General features: G+C 42.7%; 1 protein-coding gene across 2 annotated transcripts in view; it reads right to left on the bottom strand.

Moving 5' to 3' along the window:
- Positions 1–811: 811 nt before the first annotated feature.
- The window catches only part of GNA12 (G protein subunit alpha 12), a 39424-nt gene continuing 19495 nt past the window's right edge, over positions 812–20740 (bottom strand). For both annotated transcript variants that reach the window (XM_054993104.1, XM_054993103.1), the window contains 2 exons: positions 5768–5818; positions 812–4374 (listed from right to left, as the gene is read on the bottom strand). In XM_054993104.1, coding sequence (XP_054849079.1) covers positions 3805–4374; positions 5768–5818 — 621 coding nt within the window. In that variant the 3' untranslated portion in view covers positions 812–3804. The remainder of the gene's footprint in view (positions 4375–5767; positions 5819–20740) is intronic.

A 20740-nucleotide genomic window follows, 5' to 3' on the forward strand; every position in this document is an offset into this window, starting at 1 on the left:
TCAGAATTCCATAGAACTCATGATAATTCTGTGTGAGAATTGATCTGTAAATGTAAGGCATGGGGAAAAAAACAGGATTAAGCTTCACTGCTAATGAAAATACGTATGTTGCGACCAAGAGCGTTGTGTGAAAATGAAGAGATCTTGTAGCCTAAAGGCCTTGTTTTGTCTCATAATCATCTACCTAACAGAGAAAAAAGCTTAGTGCAGTGAAAAGTTTGTAGGGTTCATGCATAAACTAAGAGACCAGCAGCTCTTGTTAAGTTAAAACTGTGTTGAGGAAAACCTGACTTGCAACAGCACTTCTTCCTCGCTGTATATGGAGAAATTTTGTAGAGCACAGTTACGTTTTTAAGCACTTGTTCCGTGAGAGAAAATATAGTCTACATTATCATTATTATTTACCTGGGATCAACAGAAAAAGGAAAAGTGCATTCAGATATTTTGTAGGGTGCCTTATTCTTAATCACACCACTGGCCAATCAAAGCCAGTCTACTCAGATCGGCAGGCGCTCTCCATTCCCAGGGTGGTTTTTCGCAGTACCTTCTACTTTAACAGGAAATGGCGAGGACTGAACCTGGGACCTTCTGCACAGCTCCTGCACAAGAACGGCATCACTTGAAAGCTATGAATGTTCATACTTTTCCCCCCTCCACAGAAGGGGAGTTGCAAGTTTCTTCAGCTTTATTCTTGAAGAGCTTATGTAAGTAAGCACATTTACAGCAGAACGCCTTCCTCCCCCTGCATTTATTCGTTTAACACACTGTGCTCCTTTCAGAGCCACCTTCTCTGACAAATAAGAAACACTGCCAATAGCCAAAAACTATTTATTTGGTACAAAGCATGTGAAGCGCAAGTGCAAGGCCTCTACTAGATTGTCCTGTGTCTGACCCACTTTCATATGAAACCGTGATTCCATCATCCCTCCCCGCAAAGAGCACCCTACGTTACAATTTCTTGTGGCTCTGACAAGAAGAAAGAAGATGGCTGCAGAACACCTAATACTAATGTGTCAAGATTAAGGAAGTATTTTGAATCTTAAGATGAATATTGGTAAACAACACCTGAAGTGCTGTGGGGTTAAGAGAGGGGGCCCCTTTTGTGCATATTCAAAAATGTTTTAGCACAACTGTAACTGGCAAGGATAACCTAAATTAGATTGTGCAGGAGTCCTGATTTTGTTAAGACAGACTCACCTCTGACTCGCTTTGTGTGCATACGTACACACTAATGCAGCCATTAGAGAGTTCAGATAACAAGCTTCAACTCCTATGCTGATCAACACAAGGACCACAAGCTGTGATTGTGTCCAAATATACCAAAGAAAAATGAAGGGATCACTAGGTGAATATGACGGTCAAAGCAATACAGGACTGACAACCAGCTTTAGTTTGGCTACCCAAACCTGCTGTAATCAAGTCTATTTGTTCCAGCAAAGAGCACACATCTTAACAAAAAAGGACTGTATCAGGAGCAAAGGATGGAGCAATATCCTCCGGATGAAAAGAGGATTACAGCAGATTGGCTCTTAAAATACAAAAGGCGTGCATAATCCAGGTTTTAAATCTTTGTGCTTATAGTATGCCACTTCAGGGCAGACTAAGATATATTGAATAGAGAACTGAGGCATCTTCGGGAAACCTAAAAACTGACTTCAGAGGTCAAGATAGGAAACAGGCTCATTCTAGAGAGAAAAGTACTGCCAAGGAGCACCATTAAAAAAAAAATAGCAGTCAGAATCCAGAGGGAGTATTTCAGGCATTCAATTCCCAGTGGGAATTTTGACCTCTTTTAAAAGTAGAGGTATATGCTGGATAACAGCCTATTTTTTTAAACTCATCTAGGTTTTGAGAACCATGTGGCAAAGTGAGTTTTAGGATTCTTTAAAAATGGGAGCACAAAGACTACTAATGATCAGCATTAGCTCCAGTGGAGCCAATGAAATGGGCAACTGTAAAAGGAGCTTCACATCTGTTTGCTCTTGAACCACCATTTCTAACCTGCGGTTGCTTCAATACTGTAGCATTACTTCATTTTCTAAAAGTAGATGCTGAAAGAGTAAAACAATTGGTCCTAGAAAGACATCTGTCACTAGGTAATTTCCCAAATGTTACATAACCTTAGAAGGGTTGGATGGTCTGAAGCCATTGGTTGTCTGCTACCCCAATAAATTTTAATTTTACAATGCCAGGAGACAGACTTGCTCTGTGTTTCCAAATTCAGGCTGACTGTGCACAAAACATCACAACAAGAACAGAAGTTTTATGGTTGACAAAGTACAGTACACAACACAAACACATGCTTATATAAACTTAAGCAATGCATACAGGATCTTAGATTTTCTTTAAAGATTGGCACTACTTGTGGCATTAATTCCTGGAGTGTTGCCAGGCATTCAAGGCTAGGCATTCCCCCCGCAAGGGGCACAGCTACAGAATTCTGATAACATGATATAGCCCTTTAGACTAGCCCTTTAGACTTTATTATGACAAATATGGTACCAACAGCATAGTAAAACTTTTCTTATGTTAAAAAAAAAGACCCCTGATTACTATGGCACTGAAAAGGCAGCTCTTAAGTTTGGTTAATACATACCTCAAAGCAGGAAGTGTGAAATACCTGTACACATAGAAAAGGCACCCAGTATTTGAACTAAAGATTTCAGAATTAAACATTTCACTTTGACATTGATAGACTTCTGTAAATTCACATATACTCTATGGTAGCCTAAAAGAGGCAGACTTGGCAGTTTACTGTGGTTAAAACGTGTATCGTATAGGCTCATAATTCCCCACAAAGACACATCACGGATTAATTAAATGCAGGGTCCAGATTCAGTGCAGCTGTGAAGTCGAGAAATCTCAAGATGGTTTGGCTTTAGTGTAACCGCCTGCCACTGCCTACCAAATATTTGGCCAAGAGTAGCATCAGCTTCCATACTCTTAGAGACAGACCACAATGTCCTGCTGAGGAGGAGGAAGTTTTTCTCGTTTCAGCTCCAGATATGGGAAGATATATTTCTGGAGCATCCACTACGTGCAGAAGTGTTGGAGTTCTGGTCTCATGCTGTAGTACTGAGGAAGTCTTGTTTCCCATGAAGCAACAAACATTATACAGGTAGTGCAAAATAAAGCCTCATATTTATACTAGCCTAAGCCTTTCATTTCTACCCCTTGAGGCCAAGAAGGAATTCACTTGCGTGGCCAGCGAAATCCCATTCACAATCGTGAAATTCCATGCAAGAGAAGCCAAAGAGAGATTTTCAGGTAATAGATTTTCAGCTAACAACTGGACAGCCACCTTTGTAAGCCCCAGTTCAGCTACCACCAAACCATTCTGGAGCTATTGCCGATGGATTCTTGAAATACAACTATCAGTTAGAGAATGGAATATATTACTCCATTTTTTAAGCTCAGCACCTGAAAAGAACAAGGCTTTATGGTCAGCAAGTTGTTGCCAAACAACACTAAACACACAAAAATTATTTACATTGTTCTTGAAAATTAGGGTTCTCTTTATAGAAAGGCAGAAGGCGGTAGTGTCATTCAGTGTTCAAAGGAAGGCACTGCACTTAAAATAGCTACTTTTTCAGTAGTGTTTTTAGTTTTAAAAAATTCAGCAGCTAATCAGCTTCCACTGTCCTTCTGCCCATTGCTCCTGTGCTTAGACTGGTTATTTTGCAGCTTCCTTAAGCTAAGTAAACAATATCTTTCTTGTTTGTTTTAAATACCCATTCCAAGAGCCATATGTGTAAAATTCTGGCCTATAACTAGAGTAGATTTGAGTTAGAGGACAGCTTTCCTTCATTGCAACATAATATCCTTAAGGTTTTCCTGAAGAATCGTATCCTTCACAGCATGGAATACAAAGCGAATGTTTTCGGTGTCTATGGCTGTGGTGAAGTGGTGGAAGAGGGGCTTACTGCGATTCCGCCTCTTCCGATCAAAACACTGCACCAAGTAACGCTGAACATCTTCCAATCTATGAGGGTCACCTCTGAAGTCTGAGAAGTACTTCTTAATGCTGACACTCCTTACTTTCTCTACAAGGAGGTCCATTTTATTCAGGAAGAGAATGATGGACACATTAAAAAAGAGCTTGTTGTTGACAATTGTTTCAAAGATGTTCATGGATTCAACCAGTCTGTTTGTGCGCCTGTCTTCCATAAGGACCTGGTCGTATTCACTGGAGGAGACCATGAATAATATAGATGTTATCCCGTCAAAGCACTGAAACCACTTTTGGCGCTGAGATCGCTGTCCACCCACATCAACCATTTTGAAAGGAATCTTCTTGATGATGAAGTCATGCTCCACAATACCCTTAGTAGCTTTTCTAGCCAGCAAAATATCTTGCTTACTGGGAAAATAGTTCTGTAGAAAGAGAGAGATAAAAGGAGAAGATAACATCAGACAGAGGAACAATTGGAGCTAGAGATATGACGACGTTAGGGAAGAGGGTGGAAGAGAAGATAAACTAAGGACCACTCTCACATTACTTGCTCAGCTACAAAAACATGGGTTGAGTCAAATTTCATTAATTGCAAAGCAGTCGCATGGACACTTTACCACACAAACAGCTCTCAGACGCTCAAAGGATTTTCACCACATCCCTTGGGCTGCATAAACTAGCCGAAAGCAAATTTAGTAAAGGAGAAACCAGGATAATTTACAAGTCTCCTCAGTATCATTTCCTTTGAAGTAGTCTGCAGTAATCTTGCAACACACACAAATAAAGATCTGGAGTTCTGATAAACCAAGCCCTGCAGGTTTCAATGTTGCTGGCACAGGTCAAGTCTCACTGCTACAATATATAAAATGAACAGATGAGATGCATCTAAAAGGTTGCACAATCGGTTTACAAGAGTAACAACGTCTATTCTCTGATAATAAGAACAGCAAAAACACACTGCCAGCCTCACCGACCAACAATACAATGGTATCCACAGGGTTCTTGCTGCATTTAGGAGTCTCATTGGAGTAGGCACAGGTAATGTCCCATTCCTAGACATACTAACAGTGCAGTGTTAACTGTGAATTACAAGTCTGACTTGCTAACAGTACCATGAAACTCAGATACTATTTTGGAGTTCTTTAATGGCCTGCACCAGTGGCACTCAGTGGCTTGCAGGACAATCACATTTACAATTGCCATCAACCAGAACAGCCACATTCACTTCCATCCCTAGCATAAGGCCTGTACTTAAGTTAGGTTTACGGCTTCTGGTGGCAACTGTTTCAATATGGAAACCACCTGCCAACTGCAAGTCCCACGAGGCAAGGATTTACTCACTTTACTGAAACATGGAGCCAGTGCCATATTGGAGCACAGTGCTCAGAAGAGCCAAAAGTAGCTCTTCAAAGAATCACTGCATTATCACTAGTCTACATCCATACTGTCTACTCTGTTTCACATACTCACAAAAAACATTATAACTTAATGGTTTCAATAAGAGCATTGGTAAATTTTAATATACCATGGTTTGAAAAATGTACGTTTCTGTATTTGTTTTACTCCACTAATTAGAAACGACTGGAAACAGTTTTTAAAAAGATAGTGGTAGATGAGAGTTTAACTCATCTTGGAAGTTCTGTAGTTTTGCATATTCTATATTTGTACAAACATTAAATCCTATGAATTCTTTCATAACTTGTTCAATGCTGATTCTTTCAGAAACATTTGAAGTCCTTCATTTTCTAATGATCCAAATAAGCAGCCTAAAAGCATACAATATACATTAAAATATTGGTGGTAGACAAATCTTACCAGTTGACCAATCCGGTCCAGATTATCCAGGAAATATTTCACTGATTCACCCTGTTGAGAATAAGAGGAGGACATCTGTGGATTAGATTTACAAAGCCAAAATATCTCTAAAAGCATGCTGCTCATTTTGCCACAAATGCCAACCTTTATTTCAGAATAAGTTCTGAACTATAAATTAACTGAGACCCCAATGAAAGAAAAATGACAGTATTCTGTAGTAAACTATGAAATTTCTGGCTATTGAAACTGAAGACCATTAACACAGGTAGATGAGTATTGATACTAGCAGTTATCTTTGTTAAACGCCATTGAACTTCACTGAACACCATTGAGTGGGCTGGCTACAGAGAAACTAGAGGATTTGAGGCAGAAATTTATAAAAGCAATACTTATGCCATTAGAAGTGTTTTACTTACAGACAGACATCCTAATTGCTTAAATTTACTTAAAATAGTAGGAAGCAATACACAAACGACATTAACAGTAAAGGTGATCTCTCACTAGACTACCTGAAGAGTAAATCAAAGAAGTGCAGCATTTAAACCAATGCTTGAGGTAACAATTACAGGAGTACTTTTCCTTCAGTGCAATAAATTAGTGAGGTGATCATATATGCAAGTTACCAACAATACTACTGTAAGCACAGCATTGCAAACAGCAAGAATATAAAAATAAAGTAAGTGAACATTAAGGCTCATTTCATTATTTTTAGCATATGTGTTACTCGCTAGTTTTAAACAGCTTGTGCAACTGTTTCCATCCTTGATTAATCCCCCAACCTCCTACTCCCATTCACAACAGCGTTTGCAATTTCAACAAGAAACCTTGTAAAATTTCTTCCGAATCAAAAGTTAGATGCATAAAAGATACACATAGGCTGGTGTATGCAAGTCCCATGGTTATTACAACACAACTCATTGCACTTTGCCAGAACTATGCCCCTAATCTGCATGTACTTTGCAGTGGCTAACAGACCATTTATGGGTCAGAGCAACAGACATTACTGAAATCTTGCATTAACCTCATCTTCTGATTACTAAATAGAGAAGAGGGCAGCCTAAAATTAGAAAATTGACTACGATATGCCAGTATTGTGGGATACTTGTACTGTTTGTAAATTACACACACACACAACACCAGAAGCCCACACTTACAAACAGCCACATTGCTGGCAAATTTCTAATAAAAACTTCAAGAATTCATTTGACTTAAATCTATGTTGTAAGCTCTACATTCAAAACATCTGTGCAGCTTGCTCACCTACTCTCAGATTTAGATTTCATTGGGTTTTTTACTCCAAGCTAATAGCAGTGAGGAATGCTAACAATGAAGAAAGGAAGGCTCAAATAGTTGTTTAAACCGGACAGTCTTAAAATTCCCCAAAGCTATACCTTTTATCATTCTCTTTTAAAGATTAATTTGCTGAGTCTCCAGCTGCCAATTAGCTTTGCTGTATACAAGACCACATTCTCATTTATATCCTGTTTCTCTTATCCAACACAGAAACTTGGATGACTCATTGTAATATTGCATATCTCCTCTCTAATGCTGTATATTGTCTGAGTCAGTCCTGCCAACTGGAGCCACATAGGAGGCGCAGTTCCCATGTTGAGCAGTGGGAATGAGTCACTGTACATCTGGGAACTGGAAAATCCAGAACTATTGACTACAGGGCTGAAACAAGCCAGAAATCCCATACTGCAGCATTATTTTGAATCATGTTTCTCTTTCTTTGTAGACCAGAAACATACATTTTGGAGTGTTTCGGACCCAAATCACAACTTATGGACACAGGAATTTTCAACTGCAACACTTTATATACAACAGTGGGCAGGGGCAAGCATACTCTTATAACAAACCGCTATGTACATTTGTCTGCCTCTGACATCAAGGCAGTGTCTAATATTCAAAAAAGATCTGCACGTGTACTATCTAATGCATTTAAGGCTAGTTTTGCACAACTAATTTATGAGAAAATCCAACATCAGCAACACAATTTGTGCCTGTGCATATATGACAAATGCAACTCTTACATCCCATGTGAACTGATGGAGGGAAAGTTTCTTTTTTCCTCTGCTCCCAGCGCCCCCCCCCCCCACCAAGAAGCACGAGAGCAACCAGGGGTCGGATCCAATCCATTGGAAACAAGGAAGACCTTATCTAGATGTTCACAACCCACACTCTCAAAAACTGACAAATGCACCAAAATGTACAACTGGAAGCAGAAATATCAGTGTTAGTTTTTTACAACATGATACACAATTAAGGTAAAAAGAAATTAAATTAAAGTCAGCAGAAGGACTGTATTTCTTCATACATTAACTAAGCATGACACAACCTACTGAACAGGCGTCAAAGTCAATTACAAAGTTAATTTGTAATTGCCAAATAAAGCACAAACTTCACAAGTTCCACTTATAGGTTTAGTGAGATATTCCTTTGAAAAATGTTGAGCTAAAAAAATGCTATCACTTGTCTTAAAAACTTTGTAGAATGGAGTATTTTTTCCTGAAGTAGCTGTCAAAAACCAGTTTGTTCTTAGCAATGATCTAAAACTAGATCACCATCTATATTTGCCGTTCTCTTTTGTCCCAGGACCTTCTGACATAGATTTAATTTAGTCTTCCTGATTATGCTTCCTGAAACACTGCAGCAGTGCAATCATCAGTAGGATGACTACTTCGGAATCTTGGATTTTTGCTTTGCAATAGTGTGGATCTGCTACCTAGCAATGTTATGTTAAAATAGGTCTCTCAAAATGTTTGACTTTTATGAAAAATAAAAATGTTTTACACTTCCTCCTTCCCTACCCCAGCATCTCAGGCTTCAGGAAAAGACAGAGCCCCCACCCCAATCTGCCTTTTGTATTGAGAATTGTTTCTGGAGGATGCGGGCGGGGGCATCAAATCATTTTAATAAACACATATAGGAGCTGACACCATGCAGGAGCCATTTAACATGTACTACAAACACAAAGTATACTACGTTAACTGCTTGGTTTTGAATGCAAGCATTAATACTAGGAACCTTATATGAGGCAAATGTGTGACGCTGATGCTGTGACTGCACTAATTAAAGCTCTTTACTTGAGGATGGGTTAAGATTCTTGAGTTCCAAGCCTAAGTGTTTTTCATAGCCTTTATAATGTGTAATGTGCACTTGTGAAGCTGAATTTAAAGGGTGAATGTCCATAAGTAAGTTTATCAGGAATTGCCAGGGGACAGTTGAAATGGCAGGCAATAAGATTTTCCAGCCCTCTTGGTCTCACTTAGAAAAATTAACCATGTTACAGTCATGCAGGGATTCATTAATTGAAAGAAAAAACCATGATCGTACTTACATTATTTCATATTAATTAGATCTCCTCAAGGACTCAAAAGATCTTGTACCACCCCAGTGCTGGATTACTATAGGTTGTGCAGAGCTGTTTTTGGCTGCCTCTAGAAACTCTGGAGATGCCCCCCACCCATCCTCCAGAAACCATTCTCAGAGACCCAAACCTGAGAATTTCTTTGCATGATTATTGCCTTCAATAGCAAAGAATTATGCAGTAGAAGGAATATGCTCATCTGCAAGCCCTACAGAAAGGAGTAAATATTTTTTTGCACTTGCCAACGTTTTTTAAAGATATAGCTGTTTATTAACGTAGCTTGAAATCTTAAGAAATACAAGGAAAGGCAAACAAGTTTTTGCTCCCATTGATCAGAGAGAAAAACATATAACTGTACATCTGAGCTTTCATGTAGATCCCTGCACTAGAGCTCTCCCACACAGTTAATAGTACAATCTCTTCAGCGCACTCAAGGTGGTAGCCAAGTGCTCAGAATATTTACAGTGAAATCCTAAGCAGAGTTACTCCGGTCTAATTCTGCTTAGGATTTCACTGTTAATCACTCTAAATTCTGGTTTTATTCTACAAAGAATTTCTAGTAGCTCAGAAGCAATATTGGGGTATTGATTTCTAAACTTTATGTGCTCACAGCTTAGCTATTAAGTCACAACTCTAATGCCCTTTTCAACCTTGATATAGAAGTTGTACTTAGAAAAGGAAAAGGGAAGCCAAAGTACTGCTGTTGCTGTGGAAACAGTACTAATCCTCTGCAATTAGCCATTTCTTAGCATCTCAGGACTAAAGCCTTCATTCTACAATTTTAGACAACACTTGATATAATTTTTATTCAGTTGATGTATTCTCTCTGGTTCAAGATGTGAATATTTTGGAAAACACGCACATGTTTATTACAGAACCTTGGGTAATCTATGTATCTAAAGAAACAGCCCCCCTCCTTTTCGCAGGTTCTCCAGTGAAGTGCCCATAATCCCAAGATGATATGAATTACAGTGAGAATGCTGTCTGGGTAGGAGTGTTCGCCCTAACAAAACAACTCACTTCCATCACCAGCAGCACAAGCTACACAGAAATGATGCACCTTTACAAAGTGACTCATGAATAGGGTAGACCACTAACTACTTGTCTCATAAATATGCAAATCATACCAATATGCAGAGAGATTTGCTGAACAAGGGACATAGCCAATGCAACAGCCCATCATAGAAACATGATTCTGACATACTGAAAGCTGTTTTTGCACATCAATAAGGAAAAAATCAGAACAAGTCTGCACCTGGAACCGCAGTAATGGACTTGGTATTAGGTCCTCTGCAGTAGCAGCATAGTTTTGAAAATGGAGCAGGGGCTACAGTATTTTTGTCTCTGTTCATTTCTCAAAATAGAAACAGCCAGCTAGGCACTGCAAGGAAACATCTATGGACAGCAACCTTAGTGTTTCACAAGACATTATATTATCCTTGTATTAACTAAACACTTTCTTGATCCATGTGCATCTTTGCATGGGTATAGGTGACTGGCTGTTCCTGTTTCCATTGTTGTATTTGGGCACTGGCAAGGGAACATGTGTCTATGAGAGGAAGGAGTTGTTTTTAGCATTACTATGTGGCCATTAGGTGGTGTCAGTAATAATAACCAGTGGTGGGGTTGAAGGTCCAATTCTGCATTTTTAAAAAGCCTGAATTTCATAGAATCACAGAGTTGGAAGGGGCCATACAGACCATCTAGTCCAACCCCCTGCCCAGTGCAGGATCAGCCTAAAGCATCTCTGACAAGTATTCATCCAGCCTCTTCTTGAAAACTGCCAGTAAGGGGGAGCTCACCACCTCCCTAGGCAGCTGATTCCACTTTTGAACTACTCTGACCGTGAAAAAGTTTTTCCTAATATCCAGCTGGTACCTTTGTGCATGTAGTTTTAGCTCATTGCTTCGCGTCCTACCCTCTGCTGCCAACTGGAACAGCTCCTTGCCCTCCTCCAAATGACAGCCTTTCAAATGCTTAAAGAGAGCAATCATGTCCGCCCTCAATCTCCTCTTCTCCAAACTAAACATTCCCAAGGCCCTCAGCCTTACCTCGTAGGGCTCAGTCTCCAGACCCCTGATCATTCTCGTCGCTCTCCTCTGCACCCTCTCAATTTTGGCCACATCCTTTTTGAAGTGAGGCCTCCAGAACTGCACACAATACTCCAGGTGTGGCCTGACCAAGGCAGTATAGAGAGGGGCTATGACCTCCTGCGATTTCGACGCTATGGCCCCTTTGATACAACCCAAGATTGAATTAGCCTTTTTTGCCACCGCATCACACTGACTGCTCATATTTAGTTTACAGTCCACTCTTACCCCAAGATCCCTTTCACATATACTACTGCCCAGAAGTGTATCCCCCATCCAGTATTTGTGCTTCCCATTTTTGTGGCCCAGATGGAACACTGTGCACTTGTCTTTGTTGAATTGCATCCTATTCACAGCTGCCCACTTCTCCAGAGTATTCAGGTCTTGTTGAATTTTAATTCTATCTTCTTGGGTGTTTGCTACTCCTCCCAATTTGGTATCATCAGCAAATTTAATGAGCAGCCCTTCCACTCCTTCATCCAGATCATTGATAAAAATATTGAAAAGTACCGGGCCCAAAACCAAACCCTGCGGCACCCCACTGGACACCTCCCTCCAATCTGATGAAATGCCGTTGACCACCACTCTTTGAGTGCGGTCCTCTAACCAGTTCCCTATCCACCGAACTGTCCTATAGTCCACTCCACAATCTTCCAGTTTGCCCATCAGAATGTCACAGGGGACCTTATCAAAAGCTTTACTGAAATCCAGGTAAATCACGTCAACAGAGTTCCCCCGATCCAGTAAAAGCTGGTCACTCGATCAAAGAAGGAAACCAGGTTGGTCTGGCAAGATCTGTTAGGAACAAAACCATGCTGACTTCCCCGGATCACTGAGCGGTCCTTCAGATGCTTACAGATTGATCCCTTTAAAATCTGTTCTAATATCTTCCTAGCAACAGAAGTCAGACTGACCAGCCTGTAGTTTCCCGGGTCATCCTTCTTCCCTTTCTTAACGATTGGGATAACATTTGCTCTTCTCCAATCTTGTGGCACATCCCCAGTCCTCCAGGAGGCCTTGAAGATGATGGACAGGGGTTCTGCAAGTTCTCTAGAAAGTTCTTTCAGCACTCTTGGGTGCACCCCATCCAGCCCAGGGTATTTGTATTCATCCAGTGCAGCCAGATGCCTCTCCACAACCTCTCTGTCAATGTCAATTAGCCACTCAGGTGTCCTGCCACATTTTCTACTATCTCTAGACGTGCCTGAGTTCTTCAGGGAGAAAATAGAGGCAAAAAAGTCATTAAGCCTGTCTGCTTTTTCTCTGTCCTGCATCAGAGTTTCTCCATCTACTCCCAACAGTGGTCCAATTGCCTCTTTTACCTTGCATTTGCTTCTCACATATCTGTAGAAGTTTTTCTTATTGTAGTGAGCCCTCTTGTCCAGACCCAGCTCGTACTGAGCTTTGGCCTCTCTGATGGCTGATCTGCAGTACCTAGTAACCCTCATATACTCCTCTTTAGAGGTCTGTCCTTCTCTCCATTTCCTGAACATTTCCTTTTTTTCCCTTAGCTTATTCTGGAACTCTCTGTACATCCACATCGGTTTCTTGGAGCCCTTACCATGTTTCCATCTTGCTGGGATAGTGAGGGCTTGAGCTTGCAAAAGCTCGTGTTTGAGAAGGGCCCACCCTTCACTCGCTCCTTTCCCTTCCAGCACACTCTCCCACGGAATGACTCTCATCAAGCCTCTGAGTTCATTGAAGTTGGCCCTATGAAAATCTAACCTACGAGTCTGGCTATGAACTTCCTTGGCCCCCTACAGCAACTGGAATTCAAGGAGGACATGGTCACTTCCCCCTAAGGTCCCCACCACCTTCATCTCATCTACCAATTCTTCCTTGTTGGTTAATATTAAGTCTAGTATGGCCGAGCCCCTTGTAGCTTCCTCCACCTTTTGAAAAAGGAAGTTATCGGCCAGGCAGGTCAGGAAATTGCGTGATTCATGACGCTTTGCTGAGCCTGTCTCCCAGCACACATCGGGGAAGTTGAAGTCACCCATAATTACAAGGTTCTGATGTCTGGATACTCTACCAATCTGTTCAAAGAGGGCAGCATCCATTTCTTCTCGCTGGTCAGGTGGTCTGTAGCAGACTCCAACAATAATACCCTTTATCCTTCCTCCCCTTATTTCTACCCATATGCTTTCCAGCAGGCTGTCCGCCCCATTCTCCATAACTTCTTGACAATCAAGCCCTCTCCTCACATACAACGCACTCCACCTCCTCTTCTACCCTTCCGTTTTTTCTTGAACAACTCATACCCATCCACTAGCACATTCCAGTCATGGGAATCATCCCACCAAGTCTCAGTAATTCCTACTATATCATAGCCCTCTGTTTGCAATAGAAGCTCAAGCTCTCCTTTCTTATTGCCCATTCTTTGGGCATTGGTATATAGACACTTGTAGCCTTGTACCTTTGTTTGACCTTTCCTACCCAGGTGGGTCCCCACTGTTTTCACTTCGTCACTGAAATCACCATGTCGATCATCCCCTTCCCCTTGCGGCATCAGTTTAAAGCTCTCCTGATGAAGTTCTCCAGGTTCGTTCCAAACGTTTTCTTCCCTGCCCTTGAGAGGTGAAGCCCATCATGTGCTAGAAGGCCTTCTCTAAGAAAACCTATCCCATGGTTCCAGAACCCAAAGCGCTCCTGCTGGCACCACCAACTCAGCCAACGATTCACCTCAAGTATGGTCCGCTCCCTGCGTGTTCCTCTTCCTGTGACTGGAAGGATAGAAGAGAATACCACCTGAGCCCCCAATGTCTTCAACTGCCTTCCAAGAGCTTCATAATCCTCTTTAATTCTTGCAACAGTATTCGCAGCCATGTCGTTCGTTCCCACATGAATCAGCACAAACAGGTACTTATCAGCAGGCTTGATGAGTTTCGGCAGCCGGTCGGTAATATCCTGCACAGGAGCAGGCAACATCCGGAGCTCAAGGTTAGTGGCCTTGCAAACTGCTTGATACAGTAAAACTCCTTTCCTTGCCCTCAACTTAAATAGGCTTGGAAGAAAGCAGCTTCTGGAATTCACCTGGCTAGGTCCTAACAGCGCCAGGATCCTGCAGGGGATTAAGTCAGCTAAAGCAATGGTCTGGCTCACTGGTTTTGGAGGATGGGCTGCTAGCCTGGCACAGTGGCTTCTCTCAACTCCATCTGTGCAAGCCCGATGCCTCCACTGTTCCTGTTGTGTAGAGGAGAGCTAGTGGTCTGGGCCCTGATCTGGCATGGCTGATACATCACTGGCAGGGCAGCTGGAGGTTCTGGTGGTGGAGCCTCAACAGCAGGCTCCTTGAGATTGGCTCCTGGAGCTGATGTGTCAGGGTCTCAGGAGGATCCTACATCATGGGGGTCTCCTTCTCTTCTGTTCTTCAGGTGATGTTCCTGGTTCCTTGGGCTCCTCTTTTGAAGACTCTGAGTTTGAGGCCATTGGTCATGACACTGACACATTTGTTCCATGCCTGGCTTGTCTTAGATTATTTTAGGCCAGGTCCGTACAAAATATTCCTAGGAAACGGAAGCAAGAAGGACCACACAATAACATCAGCCCTTAACAGATAGAGACAGCTGATCACAGTTATCAGAACCACCAATACAGCAAACACAACTGAATACATTGCAGCTCTAGTATTTTAGCATCCAACACAATCTGAAGGCTAGCATGTTTCTTGCCTGCAGCAGAGAGATTTTAAATCAACATTAAATAAAGGATTACACAAATCCCATCCACAATACTAGTGAAGAGTTTGAAGCTGACTTAATGGAACAATGCTGATGAAGCAGTTCAGATTGCAAACTGCTTTAGAAGACAAAGGAAAGTAAAGCCAGTATCAGGCACACCTTTCAACTGAAAAACAGAAGCCAATAGCCTTGAATGATCACGGAGCTTCAGGTTTCTGAAGGTGAGGAGTGGCCTGCAAAACAGAAATTTCTCATTCACTTTTGCCTAGTGAGTCAGCAGTTTGGCCACTCTGGACTACAGATTTTATCATTCAGTCCTCCATGACCTGAACATGAATTATTCTAGGTTCACCAGGCTGTCTCTAGAGATGTACATCTATACATATACAGGTAGAGAAAGATTCATAAAATCGAAACACCTCTACTATCTGTACTTATCTCCATAACTAAGAAGCCATGGAATAGGATCAAATGTCCTACAACATTCACATCCAATAAAATTTGGGGTCAGAATAAATTGATTTAATAGGTAAACCACTATGAGAAAAGGGTTAATTTAACTCAGGTTTTAATAATGTTTGCATCTTTCTAAGGAGACAATAAGGATATTAACAAGCTCCACTGAAAAGTGACAGTAGCAATGTTTCGCTCATTGGCTTTTATATAAGCAGTTAGCCAGGCCTCTGCCAGTTGTACAGCAGTTTTTATATAGCTGCGTGTGTTATTAAAACTGGACAAGCCGCTGGAGTGTATGGCCACCAGGGAGCCCCTGCCGTTGCTGCGTCCCGCCTGGGAGAACCAGGCATGCAAGGAACGCTGCTCTAGAATGCAGAGTGACCATGGTTTGATTGGATTTACTGCCATCTCCGGCCCCACCGGTGCCCAGAGCAACAAAGGACTCGCAGTGTCACCCCCACTTAGCACATTCCTTTCCCTCCTTCCGTGATGAGATCTCCTGTCCATGATTGAGGAGCTAATCAAATGACATTCATAAGTATAGACAGTCGCTCCTGGCACGATGCATACCCTCCCTAAAAACACTTAACCTAGCTCTGGTGTACTTCATCAGAGAAACTGTCCTTTTTGTGCAGCGCTAGAACTAGTTTTACATTTGCAGTTCACACACCCCAGCAGCTATCAATCAAAGTACTCGAGCCTTTTGTCTAACCCAGGAACTGACCATTGGAGTCTTTGTCCTAACTGCTAGGACTCTCCTCCACCTCGGGGCATATTTTACCTATAAAGGTAGAGCTCTGGCACCATTCAAATCATGCAAGCTTCAAGGATGCTGCTCCCTTAGGGTCTCTTCCCTAAGCCTCTCTTCCTTTGAACACGTTTCTAGATCCACAAGTGCTGTTCCCTTGAGGTTTGCTCTAAGCCTCTTGCCTTGCCAAGGATGCTGGACATTTAAAGCTTCTCTTTCCTCCCGCAGACTGGACCCCCCCCCTTCTCCAGGATAGGTAGATATATTTACTCCCGCTTGCTATCCCCAATTTCTGGCTACATTTCCTAGGACTGTGTGTGTGTGTGTGTGTGTGTAATTATTTTCCCCAGTAATTTGTGAGTATGTGCATGAAGTTCTTGTGTTCAATAAAAGTTATTGTTTTATATTAAGCACCAGACTCGCTGTTCTATTGTCGGAAGGGACCTGGTATACAAAGGTGATAGTGTCCAGTTACCGCCTATCATATAGCTGTCTTCCTTGTTGGCTAATTCCCCTGTAAATCATATTTTATTGTGAGGCCCCGCCCCGCCCCCAACCGCGCCCTCCTCGTGCTCCGCCGTCCCTTCCTTCGCCTCCAGGGGGAGGGGTGAGTTCCCTCTGCCTCAGACTGGGCTGGGACCGTGGCTGCTCCAGCAGCCTCTGTCTCCAGCCAGCTGTCTCCGAGAACTTCTCCTTCCCTCTCTCTGTGCCACCTCTCAGTCAGCTACTCCTCCCTCGGTTTCCCCCCCCTTCCCTTTGGTCACCGTGCCCGTCCATCATCCTCCCTCCTCCCTTGTCCCGCCAGCTGTCTCCTCTTCCCCGTTGATGGCTCGCCGGCGCTGGCCGTGCGCCAATCCCTGCCCGTGGCTCACACCGGCGAGCCCTCCCAGGAGCCGTCCAGCCAGTCAGGGGATGGCGTGGCTGGCTCTCCGTCCCGCCCCCTCGCCCCGCTGTCGGCCAGGCCCACTCCTGCGCCCCCGACCCGGACGGTGCGGGCGGCCGCATCGGCGTTTCCTGGGCCGCAGCCCTTCCCCTCGTCGGAGCGGCTTCCCTCGGCGCAGCGGCCGTCCATGCCGGCCCGTGCGGCTCTGCTGACAGGGGCGGCGGCGCGGGTGAGGGCTTCCTTGTTTTGGCCCGGCTCGCCATGCGCCCCGTCCATGCTCCCCGCAGGTAGGGGGTCCCCGGGGGGTGTTGGGGGTGTGTGGGGGGTGCGCGGGATTGGGGAGGGGAGTTCCGCGGGTGGGGAGGGGAGCTTCGCAGGTGGGGGGGAGCTCCGCGGGCAGCAGGGAGGCCGGCATGCGCGCCCAGTCCGGGGCAGGAGGAGCCTGCTCCAGACATTTATTGCAAGGAGACCATTTCCGATAACATTTAAGGCTACTTATTTTTTGAGGGGTGGCAAGATGCAGAATCAGAATATTCACCCTGCCTCAAGTCCACAAGTTGTCAGCACAATTCAGACGTATGTTGCATTTTCCCCTTCAACAGTAAACTGATATTACAATACAAAATAACCCACCAATAACTGAGGCTGCAGCATTCTTTCTACTTGGCTAACAAAGCTACTACAAGAGGGGTCCACATTCAGTGTTTAAAAAGAAAATGCTGTACATAAAAATGAACTAGTCATTTCATTCCTGCTAGAAGTTATCCAAGCTTATTTTCCAGGCAGAAAAACGAGTAACTGGAGCACAGTTAAGCAGCTTCATCTGGTGATGTGGTAGAGTGAGTTGCCCTCATATACCTAGTTTGTTCAGAAGCAGAGCCAAACGAAGCACAAATCAACCACAGTCTGAACTGCAGAAATCAGTGCTGCTCACAGAGAAGACATTCGAGGTGTCAGTAAATTACTCCTCAGACTAATAATTTTTGTTTTCTCAAACAGAATATCTTGAAGCATGTTTCTGGAAGATTCCCCTCATCCCAGACTTTAAGTAAATAGCCGAGTCAATTACACAATTCCATCACATAGCCTCTCTTCTTCAAATGAAGCTGGAAACTGGTGGTAAGGTGATATTTGGACATATTACTTTCACAGTAATCTAAAGCTTTATTCACATTTAAGACGACATTTCATGTTGAATACCACCTCCTTTAAAAATAAAGGGGCTTTTATTTTTTAAAAAGTTTAAAATCAAAGGAAGTCAATGGGCTTAGAAGAGTACAACTCTGCTTAGGATAACATGTAAGCTGCACACAACTGTTATCTTGCCTAGCAGCTGTTCTAAAGGATTGGTGGCACTGCCAAGAACAACCACAACTGAGCTGCAGCTCATCTAATACACTTAAGGGAAGTTCCCAGTTAAAATTCAATACTTCAAAAGCACAATGAAAGGGCCCACATACACCTACCTTTAAATCCAAGCAGTAGTTCACAACCTTTGACAGATTCCACAATTAGCTCCAACAGGTCTACTCATCCTTATTGCCAGAGCTGACACATTGTTTATTCCACAATCTTTACTTAGCCACCTCAATTTTTCAGGCAAGTCTACAAACTGGCTACCTCACAACAATTCAATATTTGCTGAAGTTGTCCAACTGAATCCCTGGCTAGTTATATTTATTTTATTATTTTATTTTTATTTACGTCATTTATAGTCTGCCTTTCTCACTGAGACTCAAGGCGGATTACATAGTATGAAGTCAATACAATCAGTATCAAGTAAGTACATTTCAATACAATACCATAAGGTAAACATATACAAGTTTAAAGACATAGCATTAGCAAGGATCCAAGACATAGTAGAGATACTGAAGCAAAACAATCAATTCTAGGACTAACATTAGACAGCATGGAGCAATGGTTGTACATAGGAGTACATATTTAAAGCAGCAGATAATATATGAGGCAAAAATGGTGATGAAGTCTATGATCCCCAACTTGTTAGTGAAGCACCTGAGACTTCATCCCTACAATGCAGCCCTCCCATTTGAGTAAAAAGCCTTTTTAAATAGTTTGGTTTTGCATCGTTTACGGAAAGCCAGGAGAGTGGAGGCTCCTCTGACTTCCTCAGGCAGGTCATTCCACAGGATAGGGGCCTCCACAGAGAAAGCCCGTGTACGGGCTGCTGCTGACTTCACCTGTGTGCAGCCTGGTACCTGCAGGAGACCCTGTTCAGATGAGCGAAGCTGCCATGGAGGGACATAGGGAGGGAGGCAGTCCTGTAGGTATGCCAGACTAAAGCCGTGAAGAACTTTGTATGTAATAACCATTACTTTGAACTGAGCACGGTAAACGATGGGTAGCCAGTGGAGCGACTGTAGGATGGGAGTGATGTTCATGCTCCTGCTCGCTCCTGATAACAATCAAGCTGCAGCATTTTGCACTAATTGGAGCTTCCTAAACTTAGATGGGAGGCCAATGTATAGAGCATTACAATAGTCAAGCCTTGAAGTTACCATAGCATGGATCCAAGTGACCAAGGTCTGCCCACTGGACTGAACTTGAGCCATACAAACCAGAGCTTTTTATTACATGACAGAAAAAGAGCACACTACACTACTGATTTAGTTAATGGATCAGCAGGAGTTTGATCTGCAGCTTCCACCCTCATTTCTCACAGTGCACGCCAACATTTCTTGATGGAAATTAAGTTTTTCACAAGTCTAACAAACATGACTCCATTAATAAGTTTTTTACATACTATTCTGAACACAGATCAGTTCATCCAAGGTTTGGGAGTTGGACCAAGGAAGGTTAAACTAACTTGTTAGAAGCAAGCAAGCAGGTTTCTGAGTATAAGCGTGTGTGCGCGCACACAAACAGTTCTTGGTAGACAGCATCAAAAATACAACAATTCTGGACAATTACCCTGTATTTGATTGATTCTACTGAAGCCAAGGGGAATCATGAAGGACAAAAACAAGTTTTAGAAATGCTTCTGAAGTTAAATAACATTGTATTAGCTTTCAAGATTTTGAAATAAAACATCCTTATGGTTGCAAAGATTTCTTAAATCAGAGAAGTATTGTTTTCTGAGAAAAAAGATTTAGCCTCCTGAACAAAAGATGCACCAAAATTGCAGTGGCTGGAGGGGAAGGACAGAAAAAAGCTCCCTTCATCTTCTTCATGGGGGCAACTCTTAACAGCAACATCAGCCCACAACCAACTGGGGGCAACAGGCCAACAGTAGTGGCACCTATTTCCTATCTCTTGTCTATTATTCCCATCTTTCCTCAAAAGATCTGTACTTATTCACCAATGATCCTCTGCTTGGAAGCAATAGTCGGCCACGCTGAGAGTTTGGGCCTTGGAGGTGGTGGAAAAAGCACCGGATCAGCTACTCCATCTGAGGATAAGGTCACTATTGGCATATAATTACCAATGAGATTAGCCAGGCAAAGTTTCAGTGGAAGTACAGATTTGTGAGCTCAGTTTTTGGAGGGCTTAGGGCTCTGCCCACAACAAACTGATGAACCAGATGCTCTGTGCTAAAAAAAATCCTGGATCCCTGTGATATTTCTTCTAAACATAAGAACTGAAAAAATAGATTAGCTGCCTCTTGCAAGCATTCATTTATTTTAAGAAACAAAAAAAAACATTCAAAAGCCTGCAGAACATAGTGCATATAGTTCCAGGTAATCTACAGACACTGGTGTGAATTGTTCACTTCTTTTGTTTCTGAAGTA

Source organism: Eublepharis macularius, chromosome 12, assembly GCF_028583425.1.
Source record: "Eublepharis macularius isolate TG4126 chromosome 12, MPM_Emac_v1.0, whole genome shotgun sequence".
In the NCBI taxonomy this organism is placed as follows: Eukaryota; Metazoa; Chordata; class Lepidosauria; order Squamata; family Eublepharidae; genus Eublepharis; species Eublepharis macularius.